Below are 15,220 nucleotides of genomic sequence, written 5' to 3'. Positions count from 1 at the left end.
GGCTAATATATGTGGGCTGGACTGCAGAAAGCCGGAATAAGAGGGGGATAGCTAGTCCTTTCGAAGACTACGCTTCTGGCAGCCTCCGTCTTGCAGCATGTAGAAGAGAGTAGACTGAAGTCCTCCAAGTAGCATCGTATAGCATAATCCTAACCGATGATCCTCCCCTCGTCGCCCTGTGAGAGAGCGACCACCGGTTGTATCTGGCACTTGGAAGGTGTGTTTTATTAAGTATCCGGTTCTAGTTGTCATAAGGTCAAGATACAACTCCAAGTCGTCCTGTTACCGAAGATCACGGCTATTCGAATAGATTAACTTCCCTGCAGGGGTGCACCACATACCCCAACACGCTCGATCCCATTTGGCCGGACACACTTTCCTGGGTCATGCCCGGCCTTGGAAGATCAACACGTCGCAGCCCCACCTAGGCACAACAGAGAGGTCAGCACGCCGGTCTAAACCTAAGCGCACAGGGGTCTGGGCCCATCGCCCATAGCACACCTGCACGTTGCGAACGCGGCCGAAAGCAGACCTAGCCTAGTGGCCTTCCAGTCCAATCCGGCGCGCGCCACTCAGTCGCTGACGTCACGAAGGCTTCGGCTGATACCACGACGCCGGGATACCCATAACTACTCCCGCGTAGATGCTTAGTGCGTATAGACCAAATGGCCCGACTCAGATCAAATACCCAGATCTCGTTAAGCGTGTTAAGTATCCGCGAACGCCGACCAGGGCCAGGCCCACCTCTCTCCTAGGTGGTCGGAACCTGCCCTGTCGCTCCGCCTCAAAGATCCACACAGAGGGCCGTTGGGACAAAGGTCCTTTCAGCCCCCAATCCGTGAATCACTCGCGGGTGCTCCACAAGCCGACCCGTCTTTAGTCACCACATGTATCATGTATAAAGCATATAGTATATTCCCGTGATCAACTCCCGAGTGATCACGGCCCGATAGTATAGCATGGCAGACGGACAAGGATGAAGGGCCACTGATGAAAATACTAGCATCCTATACTAAGCATTAGGATTGCAGGTAAAGGTAACAACAGTAATAGCAAGGACAGGCTATGCATCAGTATAGGATTAACGGGAAGCAGTAACATGCTACACTACTCTAATGCAAGCAGTATAGAGAAGAGTAGGCGATATCTGGTGATCAAAGGGGGGGGCTTGCCTGGTTGCTCCGGCAAGAGAGAGGGGTCGTCAACTCCGCAGTCGTACTGGGTAGCAGCGGCGTCGGTCTCGGTGTCTATCGAGAGAAGAGGGGGAAGAAACAATAAATATATAAGCAAGCGTATGCATAGTGATGCATGACATGACAAGTAATGACGTTAGAGGTGCCCTAACGCGGTATGAGGTGATACCGGTGAAGGGGGGAAACATCCGGGAAAGAATCCCCGGTGTTTCGCGTTTTCGGGCAAAGGAGCCGGAGGGGGAAAGTTGCGAGTTGGCTATGCTAGGGATGCGTGGCGGACAAACGGGCTGCGTGTCCGGGTTCGTCTCGTCGTTCTGAGCAACTTTCATGTTGAAAATATTTTAATCCGAGTTACGGATTAAAAGATATGATTTTCTAAAGATTTTATTAATTTCTGGAATTTAATTAATTATTTAATCCAACATTATCCAGAATAGTAAATGATGACGTCAGCATGACATCAGAGTGATGTCAGCAGTCAACGTTGACCATTGACCTGGTCAACCTGACGTGTGGGTCCAGTGGGACCCACCTGTCATTCTCTGTTTAGGTTAATTACAGATTAGTTAATTTAATTAGTGATTAGGTTAATCTAATCAGGATTAGTTAACTTAATTAATTACTTAATTAATTAATTAATTTTTTAATTATTTCAGTTATTATTTATTTATTTATTTAATATATTTTTTAATTTTATTATTATTATTATTATTATTTTTAACGTTTCAAAGGGGGCGACCCCACATGTCATTGGCCCTAGGGGCCATAGCGGGTTTGGTTGCTAGCGGGCGTTGGGGACGGGCAAGCGAGCGTAGCCACAGCCCGCCCGTTAGCGATGCGAGGCCGGGGCCATCGACGGCGGGGGCAGGAGGGGGCTCGGCGAACGGCGGCGAGCAAGGAGAGGTCGGCGAGGCGCGTCGTGGCCAGTAGCCGCGCGAGGCGTGGCGGGGCTACGGGAGTAGTGGGGCGCCGGGGCGGTGCGCGGATGGGCGCCGGCGCCGAAGGTGGCCGGAGAAGCACGGGGCCAGTGGGATGGACGGGAGGAGCGGGCTGGCGGCCTCCGACGAGCCGTGAGGCACGGCCAGGCGTCGGTGATGCGACGAGTGTGCGGGCGCGTCGTGCACACGGCGCGGCCACGAGGGGGAAGGTCAGCGGTGGAGCGGCTCATGCTAGCGCGCGGGGACGAGCGGGAGGTGGCGCCGGTCGGAGAGGGAAGAGAAGGGGAGGCAGGCCTCACGTTCGAGTAGAGACCAGGGGGCGGCGAGGCTCGACGGAGCCGTTGTGGAGGAGGACGGGGACGACCACGGAGACGGGGAGGAGATCTGGCGAGGGAGCGTTCCGGCGAGGCGGCTCCAGTGAGGTCCAGGCGAGGCGACGGTGGTGGTGGCGACGGGGTCGAGCGGCGGCGGCGATGGCGGGGCGGCGCCGGCCGGTAACGGGGCGCAGGGATGAGGCGGCGGGGTCGGGCCTCTCCCCGATCCAGATCGGGGGAGGGAGCGAGGGGGCCGAGTGGGGGAGAGTGGGGATCGGGTGAGGGTTAGGGTTCGTGGGGGGGTGGACCGGGGTTAAGTGGTGGGGGGTGTGGGCCGGCCTGGTTGGCCCGATGGCTAGCTGGGCCAAGGCCCAGCGAGGGAGGGGGTTTCCCCTTTTTTTTGGTTTTGTTTCCTGTTTTCCTTTTTTTTCTCTTCTGTTTTAATTCATTTTAAGTATTTAGGTCTTTTATAAAGGCATGGATCCCACACCATAAATTCCTAGGCATTTATTTGCACACCCCGAACATTTTTGTTTTAAATTTTGAAAAGTTTTTATCCTTTGGTTGATTTTGAATTTGAATTTGAATCAGTTTCGAACTAGCACGAGATTAGGAATAGTAATCGAGGTGACGTGGCACTATTAGCAGAGGTTCACTGTAGCTTAATTACCCGGGCGTTACAGAATCATAGCAAGCAGTAGCTAGAACCATATGTGATTGAAACTATACTAGGCATGGTCATCATCGGAGCGAACAAATCAAGCACACATCATCGTCAACCAGGACACACCTACAAACCAAATAGAATGGCAAACAAAATGACCATGCCACACTTACAGAGTGCTTGCTGCACTTGTAGAAAACCCAACCATCATGCTCATCGGTGCTAGAGCGGTAGAATTTCACGGCGTCGCCACAATCGGGGAAATCGGTCAAAGGCACGGAAACTAAGCGGCCAAACAGTCTAGAGCGGATGGAGCTCGAAGATGACATGAGGATGATGTCGCCGGCGGCGGGAGTGGCTGCATGCGGCGACAATCGTTGTGGCGGCAGTGCCTAGCTACGGCGACGGATTTGGGAACTAGGGTTGGTGGAGAGGAGAGTGAGGGGGGAGCGAGGGGATGTGGTCTGGTCCAACCAGGGGTGGGTGGGGTTTTAGTTCTCACGATTTTGCAAAAAAAAACCTCGGCTCCCCGCGTATTCCAGCTGTTGCGACGACGTGGCCAGTCAGCGCCCAAGTGGATCTAGTGGACCAATGCCAAATTAGTAGATATGTACACAAAACCATAATTGGGACTGTAGGTGAACCTCTTTGATGAATTGAGGCACCGTATTTCGGGTATTTTGAAGTACGGGTACTAAAAGTGAGCTCTAGCTCAAGTTTGGGGACCATGGGTGAATTTTTCTTAATTGTAAAACATGCTCCGACATCAGCTGCCCAAGTTATCTATCTCTTCTCAACATAAAACAAAGGTTAACTTTATTTCACGAGCTCCAGCGTACTCTGATTGTTCGGTTAGAGTGTGTTTGGTAGGGTGCATGAGCTCAAACGTTCCCTATAGAACCCACTTTTGACTGTTTGGCAGGGTGTATGGCTCACCTTGACTATGCCATCTCATGCAAAAATGCCTCTCGACCATGCTGAGTCGAGCACGCCCAGATAGGGTGCATGGAGGTAGCCATGCTCGCCCCAACCCTCAAAAAATGTTCGGAATTTCAAATTTTGTTTCAATTCTCAAAAAATATCCAGAATTTTAAAATCAGTTTACATTTTCAAAAAATAATTCTTAAAAAAGTTTGGATTTTCAAATTTTGTTTAAATTTGTAAAAAAATGTTTAGAATTTCAAATATTGTTTAAATTTTCAAAAAAGGCTAAAAAATTAAAATAAATTTTAAATTTTAAAAAAATGTTCAAAGTATCAAATTTTGTATAAATTTTCAAAAAAGGAATTCCAAAAATGTTTTAGATTTTTTTAAAAATGTTCATATTTTAAAATTTTGTTTAAGTTTCAGAAAAATGTTCAGAATTTTAAAATTTGTTTGAATTTTTGAAAAATCGGGGTCTAAATACATGCAAGCTACCAAATAAAGTCTCACCTGAATATCTCAGCACATACATCACTACCAAATAACAACAAATGCATATACTCAACATGTCTACAGTTAGTATGTCTCAAAGGTGAACAACAATGCTATTGTAGGAACTGCTACCAAACACACCCTTAGACCCTGATTGGATTGGCGTTTCACGGCGCAATACCCCTGTAAATTATACAGACCTTCGTCGGTCATTTTTCTTTCGAACTCAAAATCAAGTGTGACCGGTATTATACACCTGTAAAATAAATACAGATGTATAAAAATACTCTCATGCCAAGCGCGGCCTTAGGAATCCCAAACCTGCGAGGGATATGGAGGGGATATGGACAGGAATCGACCACAGAACTGAAACAGCAGCAGCATATACATTCATCATTTTTTTCTCTTGCAAGAATCTCAAATTTTCACGGTAGCCAGATCGCTACCCCGTGGAGTTGTGATACAGATTACATTGTTATTATACAGATAACTGGTGACTCGACAAGAGATGCTACTGACGTATCTACACTGTATTTTTACAACACAGTCCTAAATTCCCACTCTATTAACAACAAAACAAGGGAGAACTGACTAATTACATCCTTAATTTTTTTTCCTGAACAGTCTATATGCATATACAACAACACAAATACAATTGGCTACACAAGGTTTTGGCGCAGCAACGACTGGGCCTCGTCACCGGCGCTCCCATTCCCGTCTTGTGCTTGCCAGAGGTTCCTCAGGAAGCCATACCGCTGCTGCGCCTTGGGAGACTCAGTCAAGTTCCCAGACGCCTGTGGGGATAACTTGATGGCATTCGACGATGAGCTCTGCACATGCTGGAGGCATACTTGCACCGCGTCGTGCACTCGGACGAAACACCACCCTGCGCCAATCATGTCGATGATGCCCGCTCTTGACAGCAGTAGATGCACCTGCCGGTTAGGGTTCGCTATAGCAATCTGCAATCAATCAAAAAGCCTCCAAGGGTTTGAAATGCTAGCTCCACACAGGCATCTTTACTATTTCTTTTCATGGAGTACTGAACTAGCGAATAGAAGAACTGCTGAGAGTAAGAACCTGGATGTCGCGTGCTTTGTATTCTTGGTGCAGGTCCTTGAGAGCTTGAACAGCGCTCGAGTCGATGTACGTAACAGCTGCATGCCAATAAAATTCCATCATTTTAGTCCATTCATCTAGGTAGTTTGACAAGTACAATTGAGATTCTTTTTATGAGATAATTAGTTGCAGGCAGCAGTGTTGTCTGCGCCATGTAAACATTGCAACAGAAAATAAAGGGCTTACGAGACATTTCGAGGATCACAAAATACACCCTTCCAACATCAGGTCCCCGGTTTGAATTTGGGAGTTTGAGCTCATACTCACGCAACCTGATAAAGGATTTTGGTTAAACTTGCATCTTTTTTTTTTGGAAAGGTTAAACTGGCAACAGGCTAACAAAGAATCTTAATGAGACAAACTGCTTAAACAGATGAAGAGATTGACCTGTCTTTTATGTAACTTATATTAGCAAAGTAGATTGGCGCATCAACACGGACAACAACAATCCCGTTGTATGTATAAGCCTCAGGGTATTGCAATGTATTCCTGTACACAGTGGTGCCAGGCAAACGGCCCAAAACAGCTGTAGATGGGCCATAAAACCTATTAAATATATACTGCAGACCAGACTCAAAGTCAAACCAAGCAATAAAAACCCTTGACAAAAAAACAATTGAAAACAATGGCAAAGATCATTCAAACTCTCCAGTGAAGAAATACTAGTAGATCAAAGGTCCAATAGAAGAGCATGGTGAGACACAAGGGTGGTTGCTGACTTTGAGAAATAATGATGTGTTGTTATCAAGCAGATTGTAAGTGCTCATCATGTCTAGTTTAGTACAATTACTTACCTATATGCGGATTTGCCGATTCATGGATTACAAATGCCAGCGAGAACCCGACCTACAAAGGAAAGTGCTACCATCAAATAAATGATTCTTCTCCATACTAAATCTGAAAATTTTCCATGTACTTACCCCAACAAGGACACCAATCTCAATGCCAAAAGTTAAGGTTGTAACAAACGTCATCGCCCACAGAAAGAAATCCTTCTTATCAATACCCCACAGGAAGATGGCCTCTTCATAATCTACCTAAATAAAGTCCCAATATCCATGAGAAATTAGGTGCGAAATGATTTAAATCAATACAAAAATGAACCGTTAGAAGAAGAGAGCTCAATAAAGAACTGAGATGGCAAATTAGAGCAGAAACCGTACGCTGTAATTTGGAAAGAAATAAACATAGCTTTATTTATTGGGAAAAGGTACTACATTGCCAGCGCAGCAGGCAACCAGAAGTTAATGATTGCCTGCTGACAATGTAGTACAAATAATTAAAAACAGTGGTTCACAGTATGTACAAATATGAGTATTTAGATGTCCTTACCAGGCCAGTGACAGCAGAAATCACAATGGCAGCCAATGCACACTGGGAAAAATGAGATGAAAACGTACGTAAGCATATAGCACTTAGATCTCGTTAAGCACAGGTATACTATGACGCAGATATACATTTTATTTGGAAAGAAATCGAAGACATGTTTGCCAATAAACTTTGTTAGTCCATTTTAAAAAAGTGGACCTTAACAAATTCTATTTCTGCATAGTGGTACATTCTAACAAACAAGATTGTGCAATTAATTTGTCTCTTAAGAGTTTCAACTTAAACATGATAAATTGCAAATATTTGTTTGTAACCTTTTTATACACCTGATGTATATAAATTTGATCTAGTAAATCTGCAAATGCCTTAAACTTGATCTCTTCTTTTTTGCAAGAAAAGTAAAACTGTGAAATAATATACACCACAGATACAAGGCTTATGATGCATGCTTAATTCTACCAGAATTTTACAAGAACAGTTCATTTCCAGCAGGAAATTTTGGAAAATATGAGCATTCCAAATAGGTTCTAAAGGTATACTAATCAAGGGCCTTTAGGTATAGTGATTAGTGATATGATGGATCATATCTAATCTATATTGTTCATATCATTAATAGTTTAAAAACAAAAAAATGCAAATGTTAAACTCAAACATGACTCTTGTTTTTGCGAGGAAATTCACACTTGGAACTCAAATTGTGAAATAAATATACACCACCGATATAAGGCTTGTATTGCGAAAGCTTAATTTTGCCTAAATTTACAATAACAGTTTGATTCCAGCAGGAAATTTTAGAAAAATTTACCATTAAATAGGTTCTACAAGATACAGTTAGCAAGGGCCTTAAGATATAGTGAAATTATGCATCACATTTAATCTATACTGATGTATATCATCAATGGAAGAAAGGCGTACAGAACAGCAACATGCAAAGAAGGTGCCCAGATGGAGAACTCCATTGAGCAATCCAACAATAGTTACTTAGTGAGTATTATCATGCCAAAATAAACTGAAGGAGTGCTACCAAACAAACAACACACTGGTAATCTTGCCTGAGGTATATCAGTAAATAATGGTGTCATAAACAAGAGAGCACTGCAAATTATTATGCCCATTATGATTCCTGACAATCCAGTCTTTGCCCCACTTTCATGATTCACAGCAGACCTAGAAAAGGAGCCTGCATGGACATCCATTGATAATCATCAGCTTTCTAAAGCCTAGCGAGTAACTAAGCATCGTGATTTTCACGTAAAGAATAGAGTAGAAATGAAGATAAATGAAGTAGCACAGATATTTTCCATTAAATATGATTAATATTCTACCTGTAGCAGGATATGCAGAGAAGAATGAACCGCATATATTTGATAGGCCAAGGCCAAATAACTGTAACAAAGGAAAACTTCATCAGAAGAGTTGATTTTTAACAATGAGAGTATTAGTTAGAAATAATGAAAACTGCTACATGCAATGCATAAATTATTTTGTATATTCCTGTAAACAAAAAATGTTCTGCAACGATGCTACACTAGTGATCCAAACGGTCTTATATTTGTTTACAGAGGGAGTACATTCCAAGATACATGAGGTCCTAGAAAAATATGCAGTCAACTTTTCCATATTTGACAACTAATTTTGTTAGGTAGAAATTGTACCATTAGGCTTGTGATGAAAAATCAAACCGTGGTGTATCATTCCCACATCACTTCAGAGTTGTTTAATAACTGACCGAGACATCCATCCTCTGGAAACAATAATCACTAGTTAAAACTCCCAGTGTTACCATCTAGAACAGGCATCTTGATCACCACGGAACATTATCATTTAGCGGGGGCGTGTGTGGTGGTGTGTGTTTAGTGGTAGGGGGGTGTTTTTTGCCCCTTCCTTTTTTTCTCTCTAAATGAAATGAAGCGCACCTCTCCTGCGTTTTTGAGAGAGAAAAAATCCCAATTTGAAAGTGTGAGGTAACTGGAATAGAAACTAGGAAGAAAGGGACCTAAATCATCTTGTTTGATTCTTCGCAAATGACATCATCACTAAAATTTTATGATAAGTAGGAGCTTCCAAAAAAAATACTTATAGGCTTTAGCTATGCATGCAAAAGAATTACAGTCTACTACTAGCAAGGACAAGATTATTTGCTTCATTGAATTGAGGTGCTGCTCCTTGTATCTGCAAAATTCATGTTAAGATTTTTTTTTGGCAAGACAGAGTTTGGTAGGTGATCTGGTGGTGCATAATCCCATCACAGTTTAGAGGTGGCAGCAGATCAGATGGTTGGTGTGACCCCAAGGTGAACATCTTATATTATTACAATATCTCTATAATTGGTAGGATATGATTTGTTATCTCGTCTTGCCGATCTCTAGGCCCTCAAGTCTCACACCTCTGTTTATACTTGCCCTTGAGGCTCAATACACCCTCCATTACGCAATATTCACAATCTTACAGAATAAAATATCATCACCAACTAGTTTCTATGAGCAAATATATTACATGTACAGAGATGTTGTGCATGGAACCCATTATTTAATTACACAAGATGACAAAAAAAATAGGACTGCATTTGACGAACAAATGTGAACAGCTTGTACCAACAAAAACTAATTATTAGTCAGTGGTTTATGGCAGCATATATACCTCTTTATTGGAGTCCAACTCATAACCATTCTTCGCAGCTAACGCTTTAGCGATCCCAACAGACTCCTAAAATTATATACTGCATATTTAGTGGTCACTAACAAAAGTTAAAAAAAAAATTATAGAACATGCTTTACCAAAATGGCAACACCAGTGATAAGTATTGCTGTTGGCATTAGGGACATCAGATGTTCAAATCCTCGAGGAATGGAGAAACTGGGAAGGCCTTGCGGTATTTCACCTACCTAGGCACTCAAGAAACAGAGGATAACTTGTGATGTAGTTTTCCATCATAATGTGTTATAAAAGTAAATTTAACTTGATAAAATAAAAATACTCCCTCCGTCCGGAAATACTTGTCATCAAAATGAATAAAAGAGGATGTATCTAGATGTATTTTAGTTCTAGATACATCCCTTTTTGTTCATTTTGATGACAGGTATTTTCGGACGGAGGGTGTATCTACCAGATGTGTGCTTTGCCAAAGTGACAATCAGGTAATCAACATAAGGGTTGATTGTGGCAGTCTGTCACCAGTGACTCGATGAGAACTTATAATGAATGAAAAAAAAAACATTTATCGTAGGCGCACATTTGAATTACAAAATGAAAAAAAAACAGAAATAACGCACCTCATATACTATTTTCATGGACTTACACAGAAAACCTTGTATTGCAAAAATATCTGAAGAGTCATCCATAATCATAACATTTAATGATACACACATGCACACAAAAACTCTCCAAAGCCTCAAAGGACACATACGAGTCATCAGAACAAATGTCAAATGAAAAAAATTGCATACCAAGGTACAGGTTTCACAGCTATTTTACTGTTTATGCATAACATCATATAATTCAGGACAACACAATAGAAGGAGCTTACTCACCACTGATATGGCAGGTGGACGGAATATTTTCACAAACAATGTTCCAAGAACAACAGCTGTTAGTGGACCAGAAGCTCTCAGGAAACGTAATTTTTTATTCGTTTTTCCCTGCAAGAATTTAAGATGCCATTAAAAACAATAAACCTAAGAAACATTTTGCAAATGAATAAATGTAATCAATATAGAAATATAAACTTACTAGTTTTTTCATTATTAGAAGAATAACAAGAAACGCTGATCCCATTACAAATGGAGGCCAGGAGAACTGCAAAGCAGCACTGCTTTATTAATATAATGACCATGTAAGCATAAAATACCAGAAATTCGTTATCTGAAAGAGAAATACAAACAGCTTTAATGTATGCACTATGTAGTGTGCCTAATAGAGGTTGATTTATGGAGCCTAATCTGTATGAATGGCAGACCTTGAAACTTAATGTTCACTAGTAAAAAAGAAAGCGATCTTATTTTAAATGTTCAAAGAATCTGGTTTCCGTTATTAAGTCGGTAATTAGAGGTTTAATAGGAAGATAGGTCAAGCAAGAATAGTGAAACATAAAAAAATGAGACGTGATAACTGTATGAAGGTGCTTGTAGGAAGTTATAAACTTCTAACTATCCATGATTTCATCTCAGTGACCCAGTTTACAGTCAACATAGCAGCAGATAGATAGTGTTACATACAGAAACAGATCCAAGTTTTGATGTGGTCAGGTAGGAGAAAAGCTAGATACTTTACAGAACAAGACGCGAATATTATGCCAAAGTTGTACAGATCACAAGCAAATAAAATTGTATGTCTATCTTCGCTTCACCATCAACATTATCTAACTAACTGATGCTCACACATGAACACCCAGGCTATCAAACGATTATCTAGCCATCTGCGTATTATAACACCTGCCAATTTAACATGCTTTGTCTAAGCAGTGTGCATCTAAAGGAAGGCAGGAAAAAGAAGGTTGACAAGGAGGTAACAAATAAGTTTACACGGACAAAGAAATTCCACCTGATCTATTCCAGCAATTATACTCTCAACAAGTGGTATAATTTTGCTGCTTCTTGTAACGCTATAACCCAAGAAATACTTGATTTGGGACAAACCAATTACGATGGCCGAAGCTGTAGTGAATCCAGATATTACAGAATGGCTAATGAAACGAATAAGCCAGCCGAGTCTGTAAAGAAGAAAATAATGAACAGGTTACACAACATCAATGAGAATCAGGCTTATGCCGCTGAGATCTCCCCAGAATCAGGAAGATAGTTAAGCCTGAAGAGACAGGCAAACATGCAGTTAGTCCATCTACTTTGAGAAAAGGAGCATTTTAGTCTGATAAAAGTAGGACTTAAGTGACCATTGTGCAGAATGAGCAATTTAGGCTTCTTCTACCAAAACCAGGATGTGTTCCCTTTCTATTAAAAGGATTATGTCTCTGTACAGAACTACTAGAAGAATACACACTTAGATCACTGGTTGGGTACTTTCGTAAGTCTTAACAAAATAAGTGGGAATCTGATACAACCCATGCACTATCCCAAAAAGATACACAACAAGTTCAATCTCTGAAGGTCTGATTGTCTGTTTTAGTGTTTTTCCATAAAACTAGTAAAAGTGAGCACTACATGTGAATAGTCCATGATGCAGCACTTGTCTGTTTTTATACCGTGTACTGACGTTAGTATAAGCACATGTTGCTTTGCTTGCTTTTGTACGGGGATTGATAGCTTTTTTGTTTTTTCAGGGCTTGTTGAGCTGTGCCCTCAGCATTAACCCTTTGACTACCTGTCTGTGCTAGACCTTCGTGTGTTTGTATGTTTGAACCTTGTTGGATGTTTGGCTTGGGCAGTTGCTTTATAATATAAAGCGGGGCGAAAGCCTTTTTCGGTACAGGGATTGATATGTCCCTTTTTGCAAAATGACATGACTTCATGTGGACTTGTGCCAAAAAGACAATATAAGGGATATAAACCTAGGGTGTGTTTGCTTTTAGCCCAAGATTTCCATGCAAAATTTTGGCCAAGCTTTTGCTTGCCCATGAGTTGGGTCAACATTGGCAAGAAAAATAAACTAGAGTCGGCAAAGGGACATTGGTAACTATCCAAACAAACACCAAAATTTTGGCCATGACCAAAAATTGGTAGGCTAAACTTTCACCACCATCCAAACATAGACTTAGCGCTTAGGTAAAAACACTGCCAAAAGATATAGTTCAGAAGACAAAGATAATGCAGCTAGCAGGTTAACGTTTGAGCTATGCACATTGTTATGTTACTAATACAATAAGGAAGAGTATAACAGAAAATCTGTATACATGTTTGCATATTTTCTTCTCTACAGGAGGATGTTTAATGCTTCAATATTTCAATTTCTCCTAAATTGATAAACAGGAACACCAACTTTTCTCAGTAAACAGAATTACCTTAGCAATCCCATCAAGCATTCCAATATTCCAACCATGAATGCCAATAATATGGCTAACTCCGTGTAGAGCTCACTAGATGAATTAACTATACCCCCAAGAACATTGGACACTAGCAGAGAAACAAGTGCCACTGGGCCTACTGCTAATTGTCGTGAGGACCCAAAAATCGCGTAGACAAATAGTGGGACAAAGCCTGTGTCTGTTCATCACAATGCAAATAAAAAGAGATGATTTGGATTAACTAGCCGCTCATTTGAAAAGAAAAAAAGGGAAAACAGAGGGGCACTGTTAGACGTAAACACTTACAGAGCCCATAAATTGGGTGAAGCCCAGCGAGCTTTGCATATGACATTGCCTACAACACAGTACAAAGTTGATTATGCTCTAATTTAAGACAAATAAGCAAAGCAGGCGGAGGGTACGAACTCGAAAACAGTTCACATGTCTACAGGATTTTTGTTGCTAATTTGTAAGAAACTAGGGAAAACAACAAGCTATGTGAATAAGTTGAGATGACGTGCTCACTTGTTCTATGAAAATTAGTATGGAGAACCAGTAGGTTCAGCTAATCTAGAAATCTCTGCAACATACCACCATTTTTTTAATAGATCAGTTCAAATAAAATATACAGATACTTACCAAATACAAATCAAAATTTGCAGAGAACACATCAAATAAAATTATAGCACTTTTTCCCTGGTACACTGGAAAATCATGAACACGGGAGTGACTGCCTAATATTTTCCCCATGCACAGGCTGCTATGATCTCATTCGTCCCAACTTAACAAGCCAAACTTTCATGAAGGATCGCGCGCGAAAGAGGACGTGAAAATACTGTGTTCTCTAGCAGGCAAATCAACCTAATTGCTCCAAATACAATTCTGCAACGTGCTAACAGTGGGTGTAGGTGACTAGCCAGTCCAACCAAGTTACACAAATGAAAACTCTGTAATGTTCTAGCACAATGGGTGTGAGCAACTAGCAATTTAAGTAAGCTCCATAGTGGTTAACCTCCCCATCTCACTGAATGCATTACAGATTACAACTCCATTGAGTAACAGTGTTGTTTGAAAACAACTCATATATGAAATCTACAAATTGCTTATAGTAACACTCCCTTGTGCTCAATTAAGCCGTATTTACAACTTCAGATCTCTGAATGAACAGTAACCAAGCTTCAACAGAATACAGTAGCATTTTAGAAGGAGAAAAAATGTAGTAATAGTTTTTGCATGAACTGTCACCAAGCATATTTCAAGGCAAGCAAGAGAGCAACCAATAGGTTTTTTTTCCTGAACTCAAACAACCAATGCGTCAATAAGCTCGATCGGGGGCCAAAGGAATTTTTTAAGTAATATAATCTCAACTGACTTGGTCACTGAAGCATTTTCTGAATAATACTAGTCGATACTGTCAAAGAAATACAGATCTACTACCACAAATGGTCAGAGTAACAGGGTACCTGAGGCACAAGCATGACGCCGACAGTGATGCCGGCGGCGAGGTCGGCCTGGAAGTCCTCCTTCCATCTGTAGCTCCGCATCCACGCCAAGCACGGGAGAGCCGCCTCCGCCCACTCCCACGGCCCCATCGCCCGCGCCCTCTCCATCGCCGCCGACAACGGTGACGGGGAGGAGGAGGCGGCCGCCTCCCGCACAGCCGCATCCAGTGGGTGGCGCAGCGGTATCACCCTCACCGGCCTCCCTGCTCCGTAAACGGCGGCGGTGAGCTCGCCCGAGCTCGCCGACGCGAACGACGACTTCTCCATTGGATTCGAGGATACCTTACAATTGATCAGTTGATCCTTCAGAACAATCATAGAGACATGGACACAAGGGAATCAATGGTAGCGATTTTGAGCTGAGTAGCTCACCGCTGCGCGGGGCAAATCAGGCGAACATCGGCCAGTGGCCACAGCTGCGAAGGCAGGTGGCAGGTGGGAGACCACGGTTGCGCGGCACGCGGTGGAAATGGCTGGGCAGCTGAGGCTGGGAGCTGGATCGGGGAAGGCGCCGCTGCCGGAGTCCGGCGGGAGAGGAGCAGGAGGAGCCGAAGCGGAGGCGGAGGCCGGTGGGGACGCGCGACGAGCCGACGAGGATGTGGGGAGCAAGCGGGGAGTGGCTGTACGCTTCTCCGCGGTATCGACGACCGGATTCGGGAGGGGCGATCGGACGGTCCTACTCAAGCGATGGTTATTCTCTGCGGTCGACCGCCCGTTGATGTAGCCGGACGGGATAGCGGGGCGCGGCGATGTACCTAGACAGCATGTCGGCATGTGTGCATCGCATCG

At 42.7% G+C, this 15,220-nt stretch overlaps 1 protein-coding gene across 1 annotated transcript; it reads right to left on the bottom strand.

Moving 5' to 3' along the window:
- Positions 1–4,910: 4,910 nt before the first annotated feature.
- Positions 4,911–15,220, bottom strand: LOC125508880 (sulfate transporter 4.1, chloroplastic-like). Its single transcript, XM_048673677.1, has 18 exons — positions 14,804–15,220; positions 14,393–14,713; positions 13,236–13,284; positions 12,927–13,128; positions 11,513–11,681; positions 10,703–10,768; positions 10,504–10,611; positions 9,751–9,858; positions 9,614–9,679; positions 8,299–8,359; positions 8,026–8,153; positions 6,977–7,018; positions 6,565–6,681; positions 6,439–6,490; positions 6,032–6,170; positions 5,831–5,916; positions 5,606–5,682; positions 4,911–5,487 (listed from the first exon to the last, which is right to left on the bottom strand). The coding sequence occupies exons 1-18, from the start codon at positions 15,203–15,205 to the stop codon at positions 5,185–5,187; spliced, it is 2,496 nt and encodes an 831-aa protein (XP_048529634.1). The 5' UTR covers positions 15,206–15,220; the 3' UTR covers positions 4,911–5,184.

Source organism: Triticum urartu, chromosome 5 (assembly GCF_003073215.2).
Source record: "Triticum urartu cultivar G1812 chromosome 5, Tu2.1, whole genome shotgun sequence".
Taxonomy (NCBI): Eukaryota; Viridiplantae; Streptophyta; class Magnoliopsida; order Poales; family Poaceae; genus Triticum; species Triticum urartu.
Note: the sequence above shows the minus strand (reverse complement) of the source record. Positions and strands in the feature narration are given on the sequence as shown.